General features: G+C 42.7%; 1 protein-coding gene across 4 annotated transcripts; it reads left to right on the top strand.

The window, feature by feature from the left end:
* The first annotated feature begins 3388 nt into the window (after positions 1 to 3388).
* On the top strand, positions 3389 to 21599 carry LOC117429280 (tripartite motif-containing protein 16-like). 4 transcript variants are annotated; one of them, XM_034048618.3, is made up of 4 exons: positions 3389 to 3529; positions 14094 to 14171; positions 14353 to 14442; positions 19594 to 21599. In XM_034048618.3, exons 1-4 carry the CDS (start codon positions 3520 to 3522, stop codon positions 20127 to 20129), a joined length of 714 nt encoding a protein of 237 aa, XP_033904509.1. In that variant the 5' UTR covers positions 3389 to 3519; the 3' UTR covers positions 20130 to 21599. The 4 variants fall into 4 exon arrangements, 2 of the variants coding, with proteins under 2 accessions (XP_033904509.1, XP_058854354.1); XM_058998371.1 differs by lacking the exon at positions 14353 to 14442; XR_009308400.1 differs by having other exon boundaries at positions 3429 to 3529; positions 12319 to 14442; positions 19594 to 19609.
* Positions 21600 to 22457: the final 858 nt, after the last annotated feature.

Raw genomic sequence — 22457 nt, 5'->3', positions numbered from 1 at the left:
AATCCTTAAGCTGCCCACAGTCCCGCCCCAGAACTACTGGTACTGGCAATCGAGGACATAATCCTACATGCACCTGCGTCCCCTGCTGGCCAATCGTTATATTCACACTTATCTTAGGGTAGGAGCGTACATCCCCATGAATACATTTAATATGCACCTGTCCCAATAACCGTTTATGCCCCAGTGAGATTAGGCTATCCTGTATTAGGGACTGACCACACCCTGAATCCAGGAGAGCCTGGGTTTTTGTACCATCCACTGTCACAGGAATAACAAAACCCGTCTGCTGAAGTGACTGAGGTAATTGAACATGCTTACCCGGCACGTCCAACACCGCAGTGGGCTAGTTTCTCGCCCTGGAGCCTTGGCAAGAGGTGGAAACACCGGAGCCATCAAAGGGGCTCGACGGTAAGGAAGCCGTGCGAGACCCCGGTCCGACCCCGCAGCAGCCCCCGGGGAACCCCACGCTGCCCCGGTCCCCGGGATGGGAGCTCGCACAGTCCCCCCCCGTCCAAAACCTTGTACACCCCTTCCCCCAAGTCCCTTCGCCCTATCCGGGGCCGGTGGGGCGGATGATGCCGTAGTGCTTCTCCCCGGCAGCCTGGCTGGCGTTGGTTCGGCTGCCCGGTACTGCTCTGCCAGCGCGACCGCCTGATCCAGGGTGGTGGGTGCCTGCCGCTGTACCCACAGCCGTGGTTCCGGAGCTAGACACTCCAGAAAGCGCTCCACCACAATCACCTCCACCAGCCTGGCTTTCGTGGTCGCATCCGGCCTCAACCACCCCATGGCATACTCGTTCAAGCGATGCGCTATGGTTCTAGGGTGCTCCTCGGGCGGGAAGCGCTCATCCCGAAACTTCCTCCGATAGCCCTCCGGTGTGGCCCCCACGCGATTCAGGATGGTAGCTTTTAGCGTGGGGTAGTCCATCATCCGGTCGGGAGACAGCGTCCTCGCTGCTGCTTGTGCCTCCCCCGTTAACTGGGGCAAGAGGTAACTGGCCCATTGGGCCTGATCCCACCCGGCAGAGGTCGCCAGCGCCTCGAACACCTCCAGGTAGGCTTCGGGTCGATCCTCTGCCGTCATCTTGGTGGGTCTCATCAACCGGGGGTCAGGTCCCGCCGGTCTAGCCGCCCCTTGCACCGCTGCCATCAGGGTCTGGCGCAGGAGATTCATCATCTCCGCAAACTGGGAAGCATCCATACTGGTGTGCACTGCTTGAAGGGGGCAGTGCCAGTGAATCCGACTTCTGACACCACGTGTACAAGGGTGGTGGGTAATTCACTGACACAGGACACAGAAAAATGAGGCTGAAAACACCGCACAGGTGCCCAGTTTTATTAGAAACTGATTCTGGTTCCGCCCGCAGAGGGCACTGTTGTCTGTGGCCTGCCATACCAGCTATGGTAGCGACAGAGCCACAACTATACCAGAGTGGTACAGGGTACAGAAGTTCAAACAAAAACACTAATCAAAAGGCAAAAGGAAGAGGGAAAACAAAACACAGTAAACAAAACTACAAAATAAAAAATGCTGCGCTCGGCAGCTTCACCCCAACCGTCGCTACCCGCACGGCCCGGGTCTCCGTCCTACACTAGCGGCTCCCTCAGCCTGCTAAACACTCTATCGGGGCTGCCCAAGAGTTTTTCCCCGCTACCGCTAATTCTTTTTGTTTCTTTCTTTTATTATTTAGTTGTCTGTCTGGCTGGGATTTTTTTTCGTCCCGGCGGATTTTTCACCAGCGCTTCCGCACGCCGTCTACGTCTCCGTGGGCAGACCTGAGGGAACAGCAGAATGAAACTTATAGGGTCAGCAATTCCACCAAGACCCGCCTCCCAGCCACTCAGAGAGCAGGAAAGTCTGCACACCCACTCTCCCACCTCTCCGTGTCACTGCCATGACTGACAGGCGGATATTGACGAGCTGCTGCCCTCTCCCTACAGCACTATGAACACGTCAGAAGAGTCAGCACAGGTCTCTCCCTGTTACATGCCCGCATGCAATACTTTACACTTTTCTCTCTTAAATTTCATTTGCCATGTGTCTGCCCAATTCTGAATGCTGTCTAGATCATTTTGAATGACCTTTGCTGCTTCAACAGTGTTTGCCACTCCTCCTATTTTTGTGTTGTCTGCAAATTTAACAAGTTTGCTTACTATACCAGAATCTAATATACCACTGGTTACCCCCCTCCATTTTGAGGTTTCTCCTCTAATCAGTACTTTCTGTTTTCCACCTGTTAACCACTCCCTAATCCATGTGCATGCATTTCCTTGAATCCCTACTGCGTTCAGTTTGAGAATTAATCTTTTATGCGGGACTTTGTCAAAAGCTTTCTGGAAATCTAAATAGACCATATTGTATGCTTTGCAGTTATCCATTTTCAATGTTGCATCCTCAAAAAAGTCAAGTAGGTTAGTTAGACATGATCTCCCTTTCCTAAAACCATGCTGGCTGTCTCCCAGGATATTGTTACCATATAGGTAATTTTCCAACCAGAATTATCCCGGGTTTAAAAGGCATGTCGGATGCAGACAGGCTAAAAGAATTGAATCTATTCAATCTTGAACAAAGAAGACTACGCGGCGATCTGATTCAAACATTCAATAGACAATGTCGACCCAGGGGATTTTTTTGACCTGAAAAAAGAAACAAGGACCAGGGGTCACAAATTGAGATTAGATAAAGGGGCATTCAGAACAGAAAATAGGAGGCACTTTTTACACAGAGAATTGTGAGGGTCTGGAACCAACTCCCCAGTAATGTTGTTGAAGCTGACACCCTGGGATCCTTCAAGAAGCTGCTTGATGAGATTCTGGGATCAATAAGCTACTAACAACCAAACAAGCAAGATGGGCTGAATGGCCTACTTTCGTTTGTAAACTTTCTTATGTTCTTATGTTATATATATATATATATATATATATATATATATATATATATATATATATATATATATATATATATTGTTTTGTTTTAATACAACCCTTGGTTTGTAATGGAGTATTTATTGAAGAAAAGTACTGCGTAGCTTTACTAGTGATTGTTTGTGATCACTCTGTGAAGGGTTGGGGGCTTAGGGGGTGTTCTACCCAACGTTCTATTCCAGTTGACCGAAGTGATTAGGTGTATTTTCAGAGTTATGAAAAAATAAACTGCGTATGCGCGAAGAAAATGTTTAATTACTCGCTAATGTATCTTTTTTTTTATTCCACAAAAAAGGCACTCGTAGTCAACGAGTCCTACCCGCATGAGAAATATGGTATTTAAACACGCCCAGAATGCCCAGAAGCTCATCACAATCTGATAAGCTGTTCTCTAGCAATAAAGTATTGTATGAATAGTATGCAAGAGTAGATTTCCACTCTTCCTTAAACAAGAGCAGCCAATCTCTGTCCTGTGAGAGCTGCACAAACCTGCTCTGTCTCATTCCAAGACTCCCTGTTGAGCTGGGTGTGGGTGTCTCTCCAGCAATTACTGTTCTGGGGGAGAAAGAGAGACACAGATACAAGTGGCTCGCAGATGGATCCCTGTGAGTATTTTTAATTTTTTTCAGTATAGTAACTTACTCTTCTGTATAATAAACAGCCTACATGACAGTGGTAATAGAAGTAGAACTGACATGACAAGTTTGCTTTCATTTTCATATTCACTACAGCGAATGCCTGTCATTAAACACCTGTTCTGAATGCTTCTATTCTTTAAATGCTGTATTGGTAGTTGGTTCAATGTTTATTGAATTGATTTCGGTGGACCTCTTATAAAAGTTTGCCATAGTAAAAGCATAGCACAGTGTAATAAAGCATTGTGAAAGCATGATAAAGCATACAGTAGTTAAGCAATGTAAAACAAAATTAAATAGAGAGGAATGGTAAAGTGTATCAAGAAACATGGCAAACCAGGCTAAACATAAGGCACTATATAAATTACAGCTGTTGATAAAGTATTGGAAATGCATAGTACTGTATAGCCATGGTAAAAACGTTGTAAAACTGTACATATATATATATATATATATATATATATATATATATATATATATATATACAGACGTGCTCAAATTTGTTGGTACCCTTACAGCTCATTGAAATAATGCTTCATTCCTCCTGAAAAGTGATGAAATTAAAAGCTATTTTATCATGTATACTTGCATGTCTTTGGTATGTCATAGAATAAAGCAAAGATGCTGTGAAAAGAGATGAATTATTGTTTATTCTGCAAAGATATTCTAAAATGGCCTGGACACATTTGTTGGTACCCCTTAGAAAAGATAATAAATAATTGGATTATAGTGATATTTCAAACTAATTAGTTTCTTTAAATAGTATCACACATGTCTCCAATCTTGTAATCGGTCATTCAGCCTATTTAAATGGAGAAAAGTAGTCACTGTGCTGTTTGGTATCATTGTGTGCACCACACTGAACATGGACCAGAGAAAGCAAAGGAGAGAGTTGTCTGAGGAGATCAGAAAGAAAATAATAGACAAGCATGGTAAAGGTAAAGGCTACAAGACCATCTCCAAGCAGCTTGATGTTCCTGTGACAACAGTTGCAAATATTATTAAGAAGTTTAAGGTCCATGGAACTGTAGCCAACCTCCCTGGGCGCGGCCGCAAGAGGAAAATCGACCCCAGATTGAACAGAAGGATAGTGCGAATGGTAGAAAAAGAACCAAGGATAACTGCCAAAGAGATACAAGCTGAACTCCAAGGTGAAGGTACGTCAGTTTCTGATCGCACCATCCGTCGCTTTTTGAGCGAAAGTGGGCTCCATGGAAGAAGACCCAGGAGGACTCCACTTTTGAAAGAAAAACATAAAAAGCCAGACTGGAATTTGCTAAAATGCATATTGACAGGCCACAATCCTTCTGGGAGAATGTCCTTTGGACAGATGAGTCAAAACTGGAGCTTTTTGGCAAGTCACATCAGCTCTATGTTCACAGACGAAAAAATGAAGCTTTCAAAGAAAAGAACACCATACCTACAGTGAAACATGGAGGAGGCTTGGTTATATTTTGGGGCTGCTTTGCTGCGCCTGGCACAGGGTGCCTTGAATCTGTGCAGGGCACAATGAAATCTCAAGACTATCAAGGCATTCTGAAGCGAAACGTACTGCCCAGTGTCAGAAAGCTATGTCTCAGTCGCAGGTCATGGGTCCTCCAACAAGATAATGACCCAAAACACACAGCTAAGAGCACCCAAGAATGGATAAGAACAAAACATTGGACTATTCTGAAGTGGCCTTCTATGAGTCCTGATCTGAATCCTATCGAACATCTATGGAAAGAGCTGAAACTTGCAGTCTGGAGAAGGCACCCATCAAACCTGAAACAGCTGGAGCAGTTTGCTCAGGAAGAGTTGACCAAACTACCTGTTAACAGGTGCAGAAGTCTCATTGAGAGCTACAGAAAACGTTTGATTGCAGTGATTGCTGCTAAAGGTTGTGCAACAAAATATTAGGTTAGCGGTCCCATCATTTTTGTCCATGCCATTTTCATTTGTTTTATTATTTACAATATTATGTTGAAAGAAAATCAAAAGCAAAGTCTGATTTCTATTAAATATGGAATAAACAATGGTGGATGCCAATTACTTTTGTCAGTTTCAAGTTATTTCAGAGAAAATTGTGCATTCTTCGTTTTTTGTGGAGAGGTTCCAACAAATTTGAGCACGTCTGTATATATATATATATAATCATAGTTTTATGAGGGACAGTTCAATATACTTTCATCTGAGGTGTTTCTGTTTCACTTTTGGAATAAAAGCGAGAGAATGTGTACTGTAAATTAAAAATAGCTGAATAAAAATATTATAAACAGCAAGCACTGTGTAATGCATGGAGGTTACAGTGCTGGGTTTGAGTAGCTCAGTGGTTACAGTGCTGGGCTGCAGTGTGGAAGGCAGTGGGTTTGAGTAGCTCAGTGGTTACAGTGCTGGGCTGCAGTGTGGAAGGCAGTGGGTTTGAGTAGCTCAGTGGTTACAGTGCTGGGCTGCAGTGTGGAAGGCAGTGGGTTTGAGTAGCTCAGTGGTTATAGTGCTGTTCTGCAGTGTGGAAGGCAGTGGGTTTGAGTAGTTCAGTGATTATAGTGCTGTTCTGCAGTGTGGAAGGCAGTGTTTGAGTAGCTCAGTGTTTATAGTGCTGGGCTGCAGTGTGGAAGGCAGTGGGTTTGAGTAGTTCAGTGGTTACAGTGCTGGGCTGCAGTGTGGAAGGCAGTGGGTTTGAGTAGCTCAGTGGTTAGATTGCTGGGCTGCAGTGTGGAAGGTTGTAGGTCTCTGTATAGTGATAACAACCGTAATGTTACCATTTTTATTTATTTATTTATTTAATTTTTAGAATTAAAAATGTAGTCTTTGCCAATTATTTGTATTATTTTCTCCCAATTTGATATGTCCAATTATTTTTAGTCTCAGCTCACCGCTACTACCCCTGCGGTGACTCAGGAGGGCGAAGACAAACACACGTCCTCCGAAGCGTGTGCCATCAACCAACCGCTTTTTTTCACACTGTGGATTCACCATGCAGCCACCCAAGAGCTACAGCGTTGGAGGACAACGCAGCTCTTGGGCATCTTACAGGCAAGCCTGCAGGCGCCCGGCCAGACTACAGGAGTCGCTGGAGCGCGATGAGCCGAGGACACCCTGGCCGACCTAAACCCTCCCTCCCCCCGGACGACGCTGTGCTAATTGGGCACTGCCCCCTGGGAGCTGCCATCCAAGGTCTACTGTGGAATAGCCTGGACTTAAACCGGCAACGTCCAGGATATAGAACGCATCCTGCACTCCACGCAGAGCGTCTTTACTGGATGCGGCACTTGGGAGCCCATGTTACCATATTTATACCATTTTTGTTCTGCCTTTAGTCCAGGATTCATCTAATGGAGGTACCATCTAGGGCAGAAAAGATAACCTTCCATTAAACCAGGAAAGAGGACATAGGAGACAGTGAAACACAGAAAACTGTGAAAAGGATAAACAAGGACAGAGAAATGGCAGAGTTATGTAAACACAAGGGATGTCAGGGTACCGGCAAGGAAGCTGCAATCATGCTTTTAAAGGGGAAAAGAAATGGTCCACGACAAAGGGTAAATCAAATATTCAAAGTAGCTCGCTCTGGAGGGGAAGAAAATTAAATGACTTTTTTCTTAAGACCATTGACATCTCTGTATAATCTCCAGGTGTGCTCTTACCAGTTCAAGTGGTACACAAATTAGTAACAGTGATGCAAAAAGATAAACATTATCCATGGAGCACAATTTCAGGAGACAAAAAGGACAAAATAAGAAAACACCTCAATTCATTTCATAAAATGGAATCACATAATAGTAGAAAAGATAGTAACAGGCAGAGGTAGTACCTGAAACAACTTTACATGTTAAAAGGGTGTGTGAACTTTACAAAGAAAAATGTGAAAATGTATCGAGATACGTGTTTAGCACTGAATATAATCTAGCCATCCATATGCCTAACAAGGATGCTTGCAAATTTTGTGAATGATACCAAAACCTCTCAGACAATGAGCACTGTAATCACAAAGATGAATTTTGTGGGGTCCCAGAGTGGTTCACCTGGTAAAAGCACTGCAGCATGGTGAGCAGGGTGAGTCACAGCACAGGTTTGAAATCTGGATGTTGAAAGAGGCTGGCCTTTGCGTGGGACACTGGAGGGAGCGTCACATGGGCCATGATACTGCTGTGGGCAGGGAGGGAAAACTGGAGGAAACTACATCTCCTGATTGACCGCTGCTGGCCAGGTGCTCAGTGAGCTGAGGGCAGACACATGCAGGGCTGGCCTCGGTCCTCCAGAGGCTGGTAGCCCGCTCACATCTGCTCTTGAGTTCCTGAATGAAAAACAAAGCTTGCTTGGTCCTGGGATCAGAGGATGCCCACTGAACCTGCTCGGGTCTGCTGAGCTGTCTGGGGAAATCGCCGCTTTGAGGAAAAAATCTAATTGGACACTAAATTTGGATAAAAAAAATTGGACAAAAAGAATCTGGTACTGTGGAAGGGTGGTGGTTAATTCACTGACACAAGGGAGACACGAGTGAACTTGAAACACCGCACAGGTGCCCAGTTTTATTAATGGTGGTGCAGTTTCACTTTTTGGCCCACAGAGGGCACTGTTGTCTGTGGTATGCCTATCAGCGATGATATGCAGAGCCATAGAGATACCAGACGCGGTACCGTTTGTCAGTGCAGGCGCACTCGCAGGTGCTCAAACAAAAGAATAAGCAAAAGGAGGAAAAAGAAAATAAAAAACACAGTTAATCAAAAACTACAAATAAAAGGTGCTGCACTCGGCAGCTTCACCCCGACTGTCGCTACCCGCATGGTCCGGGTCTCCGTCCTACCCTCGCCGCTCCCTCAGACTGCTAAAACAAATACTGATGGGGTCTGCCCACGGTTTTCCCCGCTAACACTGGTTTCTTTATTTTGTTCTCTTTTCTTTTGGGGTTTTCCTCCCCGGCTGTGTCTCGCTTCTGGACCAGAGTGTCTGCACGTCTTTTCAGAAGGGCAGACCTGAGGGAACAGCAGAATGTTATTTTATAGGGCCAGCAATCCCCCCCCCCCCCCCCCCCCAAGACCCGCCTCTCAGCCATTCAGAGAGAAGGAAAGCCTGCACACCCACTCTCCATGTCACTGCCATGACTGACAGGTGAATATTGACGGGCTGCTGCCCTCTTCCTGCAGCACTTTGAATACATCAGGAGAGTCAGTACAGGTCTCCCCCTGTTACAGGATATTCTAAATTTAAAAAAAAAAAAAAAAAGAATTTTGCACTCTTTTTGCAAGCTCAGCTCCTACAACCTAACAGTTTATAAAGTTGAAAGTAAAGATGTTTTCTCTTATGTGGCATGAAGCAGAACGGGGGGCATGGATCTTCTGAAATTCGCACCCATGTTTTTTAATTAAACCAGGAAAGAGGACATAGGAGACAGTGAAACACAGAAAACTGTGAAAAGGATAAACAAGGACAGAGAAATGGCAGAGTTATGTAAACACAAGGGATGTCAGGGTACCGGCAAGGAAGCTGCAATCATGCTTTTAAAGGGGAAAAGAAATGGTCCACGACAAAGGGTAAATCAAATATTCAAAGTAGCTCGCTCTGGAGGGGAAGAAAATTAAATGACTTTTTTCTTAAGACCATTGACATCTCTGTATAATCTCCAGGTGTGCTCTTACCAGTTCAAGTGGTACACAAATTAGTAACAGTGATGCAAAAAGATAAACATTATCCATGGAGCACAATTTCAGGAGACAAAAAGGACAAAATAAGAAAACACCTCAATTCATTTCATAAAATGGAATCACATAATAGTAGAAAAGATAGTAACAGGCAGAGGTAGTACCTGAAACAACTTTACATGTTAAAAGGGTGTGTGAACTTTACAAAGAAAAATGTGAAAATGTATCGAGATACGTGTTTAGCACTGAATATAATCTAGCCATCCATATGCCTAACAAGGATGCTTGCAAATTTTGTGAATGATACCAAAACCTCTCAGACAATGAGCACTGTAATCACAAAGATGAATTTTGTGGGGTCCCAGAGTGGTTCACCTGGTAAAAGCACTGCAGCATGGTGAGCAGGGTGAGTCACAGCACAGGTTTGAAATCTGGATGTTGAAAGAGGCTGGCCTTTGCGTGGGACACTGGAGGGAGCGTCACATGGGCCATGATACTGCTGTGGGCAGGGAGGGAAAACTGGAGGAAACTACATCTCCTGATTGACCGCTGCTGGCCAGGTGCTCAGTGAGCTGAGGGCAGACACATGCAGGGCTGGCCTCGGTCCTCCAGAGGCTGGTAGCCCGCTCACATCTGCTCTTGAGTTCCTGAATGAAAAACAAAGCTTGCTTGGTCCTGGGATCAGAGGATGCCCACTGAACCTGCTCGGGTCTGCTGAGCTGTCTGGGGAAATCGCCGCTTTGAGGAAAAAATCTAATTGGACACTAAATTTGGATAAAAAAAATTGGACAAAAAGAATCTGGTACTGTGGAAGGGTGGTGGTTAATTCACTGACACAAGGGAGACACGAGTGAACTTGAAACACCGCACAGGTGCCCAGTTTTATTAATGGTGGTGCAGTTTCACTTTTTGGCCCACAGAGGGCACTGTTGTCTGTGGTATGCCTATCAGCGATGATATGCAGAGCCATAGAGATACCAGACGCGGTACCGTTTGTCAGTGCAGGCGCACTCGCAGGTGCTCAAACAAAAGAATAAGCAAAAGGAGGAAAAAGAAAATAAAAAACACAGTTAATCAAAAACTACAAATAAAAGGTGCTGCACTCGGCAGCTTCACCCCGACTGTCGCTACCCGCATGGTCCGGGTCTCCGTCCTACCCTCGCCGCTCCCTCAGACTGCTAAAACAAATAATGATGGGGTCTGCCCACGGTTTTCCCCGCTAACACTGGTTTCTTTATTTTGTTCTCTTTTCTTTTGGGGTTTTCCTCCCCGGCTGTGTCTCGCTTCTGGACCAGAGTGTCTGCACGTCTTTTCAGAAGGGCAGACCTGAGGGAACAGCAGAATGTTATTTTATAGGGCCAGCAATCCCCCCCCCCCCCCAAGACCCGCCTCTCAGCCATTCAGAGAGAAGGAAAGCCTGCACACCCACTCTCCATGTCACTGCCATGACTGACAGGTGAATATTGACGGGCTGCTGCCCTCTTCCTGCAGCACTTTGAATACATCAGGAGAGTCAGTACAGGTCTCCCCCTGTTACAGGATATTCTAAATTTAAAAAAAAAAAAAAAAAGAATTTTGCACTCTTTTTGCAAGCTCAGCTCCTACAACCTAACAGTTTATAAAGTTGAAAGTAAAGATGTTTTCTCTTATGTGGCATGAAGCAGAACGGGGGGCATGGATCTTCTGAAATTCGCACCCATGTTTTTCACTGCTGTACCTACAAGCATTCCATTCAGATGTGAAGCAAGCTGTTCTTAAATCAAATTTTATACGTATAGCCCTTTACCTGGGGCCTCCACAAAGCACTTAAAATACAAACATTTGCCAATATATTATAAAAAATAAATAAGAAAACACTTAAAAAAGTAGCAATGGGCAGGTCATTCCAGAATTTCAGTGCAATATAAATGGAACATCTACCAGTTGAGTTTTTTTATGAATAATAAGTATGTAAAGTAACCTGGTAAAATGAAATAGAAGTGAAAGATTTCCTAGTAGCTCAGTAGTTAGAGAGTGCTGAAGTAAACAGAACCCAGAGAGAATGGTAACATGATGGTTCTAAATTGGTGATGAACAGATAATCAAGGAGCGAGGGAAGTCACACACAGCTTTTGTGCATTAATGGCGGTAATTACATGCAAGTTTTAATCGTACTACTATAGTGCATTCCTGACGTGTCACGCGCAAATGATGCACGATTGTGCTCGTTCCAAAAGTGCACGGCAAAAAACTGTGTGACTCAAGTGTCATTACACTTTGGTAAAGCACGGTAAAGTGCGCGCTAATTGGCCTAATCAGTCCCATAGCAACAAACTCCACAGTCGTGCAAAATACTTAACGATAGACTTTCATGAAATAACACGATACCTCCTCCACTTCCCCTATGTAAAAAGAACGCTCTTCACTGGGATATGGTCTTTCTGTCCTCCTCTGTAGCATAAGTAAGATTTTCCTTATCCCAGTCTTACTAATACAAATCAGTTAAATATCCATCCATCCATCCATTATTATCAATCCGCTTGTGACAGGATGACAGAGGTTGACACTCAGAGACAACGTGAAAAGTTAAAAAATAACGCTTTTAATACATAAAAATACAAAATAAACCGGCACGAGGGCCAAACAAAAAGGTTTCAAACACACAGACAATAAGCACAAAAACAAAACTTACAAAAATAAGGCTTCCAGGCTGGGCGTTACCTTCACTGGATTGCAAAACATGAACAAAAAAACAGCACACACAGAAAACCACTCTTGCTTCTTCAGCTACTCTCCTCCTTCTGGAACTCTCTCCCTATGGGGAAACTGAGGCCTCCTTTTATGCCAAGTGGCTGGGTGATCATTGAATAATTGGATACTTGATTGCCCCCACCTGACGCAATCAACCTGGGCAAGGAGGAGAATTTAACCCCATCCCTGCCAGTATTTCCAAGGGCAGAGCCCTGCTCTGCCACACCGCTTCTCCTGATGAGGGTCGCGGCTAAATTATATATAAATTGCATATAGAGATGTTGATTTATACCATTATTTATTCATTTCAGTGTATTATGAACGATGCATGAGAACTACTAGATCGTTATGACCAGTATTATTATCATAATAATAATACTACGAATAATGTAGCTTTTTTTCCCGCAGGATGTTTCAAGCTTCCACCCCTTCTGACAGCAGCAACACCAGGTCCGCTGGACGGATGAGGAAACTCGTTCCTCCTCCAAATTATTGCGGACCTGGGGGTTATGGATGAACTGGATCGACCTCGCCAAAGAAATGCCACCATTTTCACCAGTATTACCGGTGCTCTAACTGAACTTATAAATGGAACGCTCCTGCAGGTACGAGATCAATTCAAGAAACTGAAATATCTGTACCTGCAGGAGAAAAAACGCCTGCAGTCCTGCGGTCAAAGCTTGAGGGGCCAATTTCGGTTCTGGGAGGAAATGCACCAGTTAATGGGTGACCGGCCAGTGACAGTGGCATCGGACCATTTGCTGGAATCCTCATCCTCCCAGACGTCCTGTGAAATACCAGCCCCATCAATACAATATGGTAATTGCGGTAAAGTTAGCTTGACGTTTGATATTCGTTTGATATTCGACTCAAGCTAACTCGACATGAATGAAAATGGCTGTATCTCGCCAACCACAGAAGCTAGAGTGCTCAAACCTGTAGCTGTAGCTGCTGATCCAGGAGCATCTCAAAAATCACAGAATTTCACAATAACAAGAGAACTGCAGGTGCCTACCCCAGCTCCCGCTGAGGTGGTCACCCGTTCTGCTGTGCGCATTTCTGCTGAATCAGCGGTTCGAGAAGTTTGTACAGAGCAATACCCACTCGCTTCTGCAGTGGCACAGGTGTACGGACATGTATTGGTGATGGCTCCATGTCCACCCGTACAAGTTCCAATGTTTAAATCCATTGTTTGTCAGAGAAAGACTCGTGAAGCACAACCTCCTCCGTCTTTCCTGCCGATGCACAAATAGGTCTGTACATAGGGACAAAGTGGATGAGGGTGTATGCTGGAAAGAAAGCTCTAGATAAGAAAGAAACTGATGCACAATTCCTTTCCTGCAAACCCATTGCATGGGACTGAAGGAGTTCTTCCCACACAAGACTTACTCTAGCCAGTGTTTGTCTGTGTCTTCTCCATCCATCCATTTTTGTCGCAACTATGTTATAAATAGGCCTATGATTTTATATACCCTTATAACTAATTAGCAAATACACACAAATTATGTATTTATTATATTAACAGTGTTTGTGTAAGTTTCCACATTTTCTGCATAATTAATTTTAATATTTCAACAAAGTACCTGTGTTTGAAACCAAAACATCATGAGTTGTTTTTAATATATTTGTTCCACATTAACGCATATTTGTGATTATATAACGTATAATACTTTTGTTTAGCACATTAACAGTTAAGCAGTTGGCTAAGACTAATATATATGGGTGTGTGAAAGGACATCAGTAGCCTAAGAAGCATAAGAAAAGCAGTAATGGGAATTGGTGAGTGCTGTCGGTTTTTGTACACATGATACTTCTACCATTTTAGAACAACTATTTCTAGACAAATGGGGGGTAACCTTCTCTTCATCTCTGCCTAGCACGTAAAGCCTCATGTAAACCCCTATGCATTATTTGAACGAAATCCTTTATCGCGCAGCATCTCTTTTCAGTGTGTTTGGTGATTTTTAAATAAACCATCCCATTATTTTATTATTAATGAGGTTGTTTGCATTTGGACGACTAAATTCTCCCTCTAAAATAATCTCTCATGTAAACGTGGAAGCAGAACTGTCATGACCATAAAAGTGCGAGAGATCTGTTGTCATGCTTTTCAGTTTTTGCTTGTAAACTGCCCCAATGTATCTGTATTCAGTGTATTGGTGAAGAATTGTCTTTTTTCCCAGCAAAACAGGATGATGATGACATACCAAAAAGCAAGAAGGTGAGACGCAGAAGCTCATTGTCACTACCACATCCAAACAGTAAGTGAGGTTAAGAACAGCTAGCAAACACTTATTACTCTATACTTTATTTGGACCTGTTTGCCTGGGTTTGACTGATTTAAATACTATCAGAGCAATGTAGAACAAATGTGAACTTTCTAAGTGACTGATACACACAGAGTCAGAAGGCTTGTCTAGCTCTCCCTCCCTCTCCCTCCAGTATCAGACAGCAGCTCAGAGCAAGAGCAGAGACAGGATGACTCTGCAGAGCTCCAGGCTGAACCAGAGACATCCAGTCAGGCTTGCAAAGGTAACAGCCTCGGAGTCCGATATTCAGGAAACTTTTTGAAATGTCAACAATGGTAATGATGTCATGAGTATAAGTAAAGGTACATTTTTAGAGGAATAATATAATAGTTTAACCAAGAATTTCTTACATTTGTAGACCTAGCTATTTTTATTAATCAAACGTTATCAGATAAAAGCCATCAAATTGACACAGCCAGGCAAACCATTCGTTAGTCATTGAAACCAGGACTTAATTAAAACCCATAGATCCCAACTGAACATAATTTAAAAAAAACAAATATAGCCCCATGTAGCGGTGTTTAAGTTGAAGGTGTCACTGGCATCCAGGTATGGGACAGCTTCACCTTTATAGAAAGCCTCAGCCTCCTGTACTGAAGTAAAGATCAAACTGAAGCAAGCTGAACTCCCATGTTTATATAGCCTTGTCGGCATAAGTGGAGTTTAGCAGGCCAAGAAAATCAGAATGCAATATTGATATGCATTTTTTGTACCTGAGAACATAAGTTATTACAAAACTTGAACTCCTGAACAGCTGCCAGATGGACCTTCAACGTAGAAGGGGGATTTCCCTTCGTCCAGCAGGTCCTGCACAAATTGCATTAAGACTGCCATTGGACAGGTCGTGGGGACTCATCCCGCAACAAACACCACGTTTGAAACACGCCCCACTTGCAGCCGCACTGGGACAAGTGGAAGCTGCCCTGGCATTCTATAGGGTTTAAATGACCCAGTTAGACAAGCTAAGGTGGCTCAATGAGCCGTTCAGGCCAGACTGAGCTGCAGGCTCTGACTGAGCAGGTCGCCGGGATTCGGCAATTCCTATGGTTGACCGTTTAGGAGCTGCATCAGAGAGGCAACCAGACTTTCTTGGGCCGATAAAGGTCTACTAAAAGGACCCTGGCCTGATCCTGCCTGACCTGTTCCAGTCACAGAGGGAGCAGCGTGATCATTGGGAATGCATAGAGGAGATCCGCTGGTTACTCTGAGGGGGGTCGTTACCAATGTATGGACCTCGCCCCGGAAGGGAGGAGGGCCATGACTGAATTATCAGGAGTAACCCTGTTGCATAGAGTAATTCCTCTGTCTGCTGATGTGATAAACCACAGCCAGCAGAGGAGTGTAAGACATGTGCCTGGTGGGCTACCAGGACACTGTTGCAGCCCAAGCGTGCTAGGAAGCCACCGGCTGAGTACGCTTTCTTGAGGGTCACCTCTGTGGCCCTGTATTGCTTATTCAGGCATGCTGTGTCCTTTGATGACAGTGAGAGATTCCCTGGCTTTGGATTCTCCGGAACACCACTGCACAACTGTCACAAATAATCTGTATCACCACGAGCACTACTGCACTCACCCAGGACTGGTGACCGTGTGTATACAATTGTGGGGTGGATACGTGTTGGGTTATTGTTATTGTTTGGGTCTGCAAACCCATTATTGTTTATTATTATTGTTGTTGGTCACCAGACCTGGATACAAACATAAACTGCACTATTGCAAACCAGATTAAACCTCACTGTATGTTCACTGTATGCATCACCCCTGCACCTGTACACAATCCGCCACTTTGCCACAGGCTCTGTGGCAAGGATGGTGAGTGGATGAAGGAGTGAGGTCCAGACAGGTGTGTTTGTAATCCACTGGGGATGCCGTTTATTAGGCTAAGTGTGGTTGAAAACGCCAACACAAAAATAGATCCAATAAACAAAAGGTAAAATGGGGCAGCGATCTAGCACGGTACATGCTTCGCTCTCCGTGCCAGTGTAGTGCAGTGATGCAGTGTTACCCCAGTGCAGTGCTGCGACGTGTCTCCTCCCTCCAGGGTACCTGCTGGCTTGTGAGCGTCTGCTCCTCGACCTGTTATAAAAAGGCTGGAGAGTTGCAGCCTTTTTATAACATGGCCACCTTCTGCACGAGTTTTTTTTTTTTAAATACCATGTGGATGGGGCTTCCCATCCACGTTACTAAATAATAACAAACTGCTACGCCGTCATTTAAACAAAACAATAACAAAACACACGGCGCTTCGCAGACATAAAAATAAACAAACACAAAACAATCTGCACAGGGGCGGAGGGGGAGACCCCAATCCAAAAATAAATAAACAAATCAATAAACAGGGCACCTCACCCTGTTACAAATGGAAAATACATCTATAATTACATATCCAATAGTAATTATAGTGAGGCTTATCCAACTTATTGAGGTTATCAGACCCTGTTGATATGAAGATGTGTCTTTCTGCATGTCCAACCATCTTTACATACTACAGAATCGGCACCTACACAATTGAGTGAAACATACATAGATTATTCTTTACCACAAGTTATTGAGGGTATCTTAGGATATATAGAGGCATCTGTCTGCCTATCACTGTACGCCTTTCTCAATGCTAAGGATATTTAGCTTGAATTATTGATGTTATCTGTGTGCCGGTGTATTGCACGGTACTTTTTATAAAGGCATAAAAAAAAACAAAAAAAAAACAATAATAGTCAAAGTAATAAATGGATAAATAAAAGTAAATTAGCTATACAATAACTAAAGAAATACAGTTGAGCCTCATTAATCCTTGTGCATTGGTGCAGAAAATAGTAATGCAAACCAAAAGAATGTTTATTAAACATATCTGCAATAAACGCAAACAAATCAGCTGCATAATTTAACTTTCAATTTTTTAACAAAATACCTATTTAATTCTCAGAGGTGTTCAAAAGTCTCAGCAGCCACCAGGTCTACTGTATTGTAGTTGCCTCACATCAGTCACATGACTGCAATATCCTGCAATATCCACCTGCTACACAAAATAAGATGGCGGTGTCCATGTGCAACATGTACTAGCAGTGTCTGGATGGCAGTTCAAAGTTCCAGCTTCAACGTACTTGTTTCCCGAGGGTATTATGTTCCGAATGTGGAAGCACATGTCACAGACAGATGGCATATAGGGGGTCTGTCTTCAGCGGCCACCGGCCGGGTTTGAAAACTTTGAAGTTTTTTTCCGTTTGAGCTTTGCTTGTAAATTACGTTTGGAACAATTGTTGTTTTCGGTGAGAGAACGAACAAACAGTTGTTCCCCGTTTATCCACGGGCGTTGAAGATAAAGGGTCTGTGGATACGTGAAATCCGTGGAAAAACGGGGTGTGAAAAAGGGGAGATTGAGAACGCTCAGGAAAGCAGAGGGTATTGTTTTAAAAGGACTGTGTTTATGAGAAGACGGCAAACCTGTGCACGGAAAAGAGTAAATCGCTATAGAAGATGAACTTGTCTACAGGACTGCAGCCTGTATTAATTGGACTAAAGCTGTTCAGGATAAGTAGGGTCTCAGACTATTGTTTATATTTCCCCCTTCGAATAACCTCCTTTCCCCTTCATTTTATGACAGATTATTGTGTATCTGATCTGGGGTGGACAGTACTCTTTGCACTTATTATTATTATTGAGTGGTGTGTATTTTCCATGCATTGGGCCTGATTTTGATTAAAAAAAAGCATGAAAAATAATATTAATAAAATTTCAATAAATTCCTTTTTTTATGTTTAATTTTGTTTGTTTTCTGAGAACGTGCAGTTGTTATTATTATTACACATGTGTTTACTTATTGGTTCATGACTTGTTTATCCTTGAAAAGAGGCTTGGAGGTTCAGTGGTTAAAGAAAGGGGCTTGTTGCCAGTAGGTTCCAGGTTCAATTCCAGCCACTGACTCACTGTGTGTGACACTGAGCAAGTCACAGATTCTACGTAGTTCACTCTGTAAGTTGCTTTAGATGAAAGCATCAGCTAAGACTAAATAATAATAATAATATTAACTCACAGATGCCACTGTAGTGTTTGGGTAGGATGACAGTCTGTGTGGCTGGACAATGCTTCAGGTCCAGCGGGTTTACTGCACCTGCGGGTCGGGCGGTTTTAGTTAGGTAAATTTAAATAAATTTCGGGTAGGGTGCGGGTCATCATTAACTTGCAGTTATAATGTAATCTATAAAATTGTTGATGATTACATTTTGAAATAACGAATTACACATAGCCTATATATTCCTAAATATTGTAAATAATAAGCAATTTTCAGTCTGGCTTACCGCAGGCTACTGTAAATTGCTAGTTCTCCTATCTCTCTCTCTCTCTCTCTCTCTTTATTTTATTATATATATATATATATATATATATATATATATATATATATATATATATATATATATATATATATTCTTGTTTATTGGTTTGTTTTTTATTATATTACTTATCAATAGCTGTGCACAGGCTGTTTAAAGGGGTGCTATTGCATATTTGTCTTTACTTAATTGACTTGCAAATTTGGAATCCAACTATTTGTTTAAGTGATATTGACCTAAATAATTGGGTACTTAAATGAGTGTTAAATGTTTTACACTTTTGGCATTATAAACAAAATGCACTAGCACCCTTTATTGGGAACTTTTGAAGAGTGATAATTATATGGGATAATGATAACAGAATTGGTAGTTATAAATGCCATTATTGAATGTGGATTTTATGAAGAACAAACTAGTTTGATGTCATTATTTATTGATCTAATAATTACATTTTGTATTTATCACTCCATTTTATTATTTATTTCTTAGCAGACGCCCTTATCCAGGACAACTTACAATTGTTACAAGATATCACATTTTTTTACATACAATTACACATGTATACAGTTGGGTTTTTACTGGAGCAATCTAGGTAAAGTACCTTTCTCAAGGGTACAGCAGCAGTGTCCCTGAGTGTCCCCCACCAGGTATTGAACCCACAACCCCTCTGGTCAAGAGTCCAGAGCCCTAACCACTACTCCACACTGCTGCCCTGTATTTGTCTTTTCTGTGCCCAAAAAGTAAAGTGATTTGACTATTTGGCACTGCATTTTATGCATCTATCTATTTATTACATATTGCAATTTTATAATTTTTCTTACTGTTTCTTGTCTTTACTCCCCTTTAACACTTCTACAAGGTTTTTCTGCAACATTGCTAAACAGCTTTTTTTGCTCTCTAAACTGTAGCTCAGAAAATGTAAAGTCGTATGCTATGTTTACCATACCTACCTGGTGCCCGAGCTAGGAAATAACCGCTACAACACAATACTGTGGATGTAAACGTCATGGTGGTCTGCCTCTCTAAACATCCTCTTCTCTACACCAGATTCCTGTCAGCTCACCCTGGACCCCAACACAGTAAACAGAAACCTGTGGCTGTCTGAAGAGAACAGAAAGGTGGAATGGCATAAAGAGAAACAGCCATACCCTCATCACCCACAGAGATTCCAGTCTGTTCCCCAAGTGCTGTGCACAGAGGGTCTGTCAGGGACTCGCTGCTACTGGGAGATTGAATGGAGTGGAGATTGGGTTGTTATAGGTGTTGCATATAAAGGGATTGACAAGCTAGGGTGGGGTTTATCAAGTGGCCTTGGGTGCAATGTCAATTCCTGGACTCTGAATTGCTCTGGCTGTAGTTACACTGCCTGGCACAATCACAGTGACACTGAGATATCAGCCCAACACTCCCCTAGAATAGGAGTGTACCTAGACTACCCTGCTGGCACACTGTCATTCTATAGAGTTTCTCCTGACAACATCATGACACTTCTACACAGGTTCCAAACCACATTCACTGAGCCCCTCTACCCTGCCTTTAAGCTTGACCAGGGTTCCACTGTAACAATCTGCCAGCTCAGATAGACTTCTGTTTGTATTAAAATGATAAGAAACACGTCTTTAAGGAACATCTTCAGTGATTTTTACCATTTAACAGAACATCATTCAAACAAGGGCCCTTCATTTTGCTTAAGTCTGTTTTATTATTCAGATAAGGATGATCCTGATGCATTGATTTTGTCTGTCTGTTAGTCAAATCAGTGAACATGTTAATTACGTTTGTTGTGCACCAATCTTCACCAAACTTTTGTCATACATTTCAATCCTGCAGATGTCTTGTATTCAATTTTGCATTCAATTTGGTTATAACTAACTTTTACTTTCAGGTAATTTTTGTGCTAATGAAAGGTAGGAATACTTTTAAAGGTTTGTTTTCCACATTTAACTCGGTATATTCTCTATACGCCACGGGGGAAGCAATTTGAAAACTCTGTATGGTTCTGTAAATAAAAAATAAAATAAAAACTGGTAGGAGGCTGTGTGGTCCAGTGGTTAAAGAAAACCAGGAGGTCCCCGGTTCAAATCCCACCTCAGCCACTGACTCATTGTGTGACCCTGAGCAAGTCACTTAACCTCCTTGTGCTCCGTCTTTCGGGTGAGACGTAATTGTAAGTGACTCTGCAGCTGATGCATAGTTCACACACCCTAGTTTCTGTAAGTCGCCTTGGATAAAGGTGTCTGCTAAATAAACAAATAATAATAATAATAATAATAATAAATAGAACAGGCCGTATTTATTAATATTTCTACTCCAGAGTGCAAATTGCAGCAGTGTTTGTGAAGGGGCAATGAAACAGTTAACGTTACTGAACTAGTTAAACTGAGAAGGCACAGAAGCAGCATTAGGGGCAGATTTGAACAGTCGACTTGTCAAATAGAAAAGTGACAGTCAGTTTCTGCAGCGGCTACTAATCGCAGTGTGATGATTGTGAAGCAAGCTGTTTCAGTTGGGCGGCAGTGTAGTTCTGGAAGCCATCCATTAATCTATCAATGATATTTAGTAACAGTTGTAGGGATCTGTGTGTCCTTCTCCCTGCCCATCTATGCTACATAGTTGCTATTTTGCTGAAACCCAAGATTAACCTGGCAATGTCTGTTACAAACTGTACAGAGTACAAAGTCATGACATATATCTGCTAAACTAATAATATTTTAATAACAAGGCTGAACTGGTGGGGTGCAGGATAGCATGATACTTAATTTACACAATTCTTAGGAATGTTACGACCAATTAAAGAGCTTCAAGTCCAGGTGGCATGTTGTTTAGAACAGTATAAAGATACTATTTTAGAAGATGTACTATAAACAATGGGGTTTTTTGAGCACTTTTTAGCCGACTATCACCTAAAACTGACTGTGAAACTAATGTTTCACACACAAGGCTATGCATACAAAATGTAATGCAAATCCATTCAACAGAGTCAAAGTTATTTAAAGTTTTCGAAGAACAGATGTACACGGTGCAAGCTGACAATACATTACTATTAAAATGTATTTATTTGTTTGGCTCTTTTTTCCAAAGCAACTTACAATTAGTTATTTTAATTACAAATTCTGGTACCCATTTACACAGTTGGATTTTTACTGGAGAAATTTAGGTAAAGGTACAGCAGCAGTTTCCCCACCTAGGATCTGAACCCACGGCCCTCCAATCAGGAGTCCAGAACCCTAACCACTACTGCACACATCTGCGAGCCACCTTTATCTGTTGCTCTCTTTCTCCCCCAGAACAGTAATTGCTGGAGAGACACCCACACCCAGCTCAACAAGGTCTTGGAATGAGACAGAGCAGGTTTGTGCAGCTCTCACAGGACAGAGATTGGCTGCTCTTGTTTAAGGAAGAGTGGAAATCTACTTTTGCATACTATGCATATGTCACGGGTGGGGTGACCTGAGATTACCTTGATGATTATACCTATGTAGCTGACGACTACGCCACATTGTTTTTGATAAGGCAAGGACCTTAATAACTGAATGGTAATTATACTCTCCCGTTCAGGTTCTTTGATCCCCAGGTTCCCACACACACTGGAACAGTATCAGGTTAAACAATTATTGTTAGACAGGGTACTAAGAACAGGGTACAAAAATTACTAAACTAAAATTTATAAAAGACCACACCAGTGAATGCCAAAAAAACAGAAAAAACAAATCCACAGCACACTGAGGCAATCCCCTCCTGTCAGTCACTGGCTCCGAAAAAAATAAAAACAAGTTCCACATAAAAACAATAGTCACAGACGTAACAAAATGAGACGAAACAGAAAAGAAATAGTTCCGGGGTAAATCCCGCGCTCCGGGGGTCTCCCCCTCCGACTCGCTTGGTCAGTGATCGGACTCCTCGTCGCTGAT

Source organism: Acipenser ruthenus, chromosome 24 (assembly GCF_902713425.1).
Source record: "Acipenser ruthenus chromosome 24, fAciRut3.2 maternal haplotype, whole genome shotgun sequence".
In the NCBI taxonomy this organism is placed as follows: domain Eukaryota; kingdom Metazoa; phylum Chordata; class Actinopteri; order Acipenseriformes; family Acipenseridae; genus Acipenser; species Acipenser ruthenus.
Note: the sequence above shows the minus strand (reverse complement) of the source record. Positions and strands in the feature narration are given on the sequence as shown.

Excerpts from the sequence above, each read along its gene's own strand:
- LOC117429280 (XM_034048618.3), top strand. Across the intron at positions 14,172-14,352 it reads GTCACTACCACATCCAAACA|TATCAGACAGCAGCTCAGAG; the intron begins GTAAGTGAGGTT and ends CTCTCCCTCCAG. Across the intron at positions 14,443-19,593 it reads ATCCAGTCAGGCTTGCAAAG|ATTCCTGTCAGCTCACCCTG; the intron begins GTAACAGCCTCG and ends TCTCTACACCAG.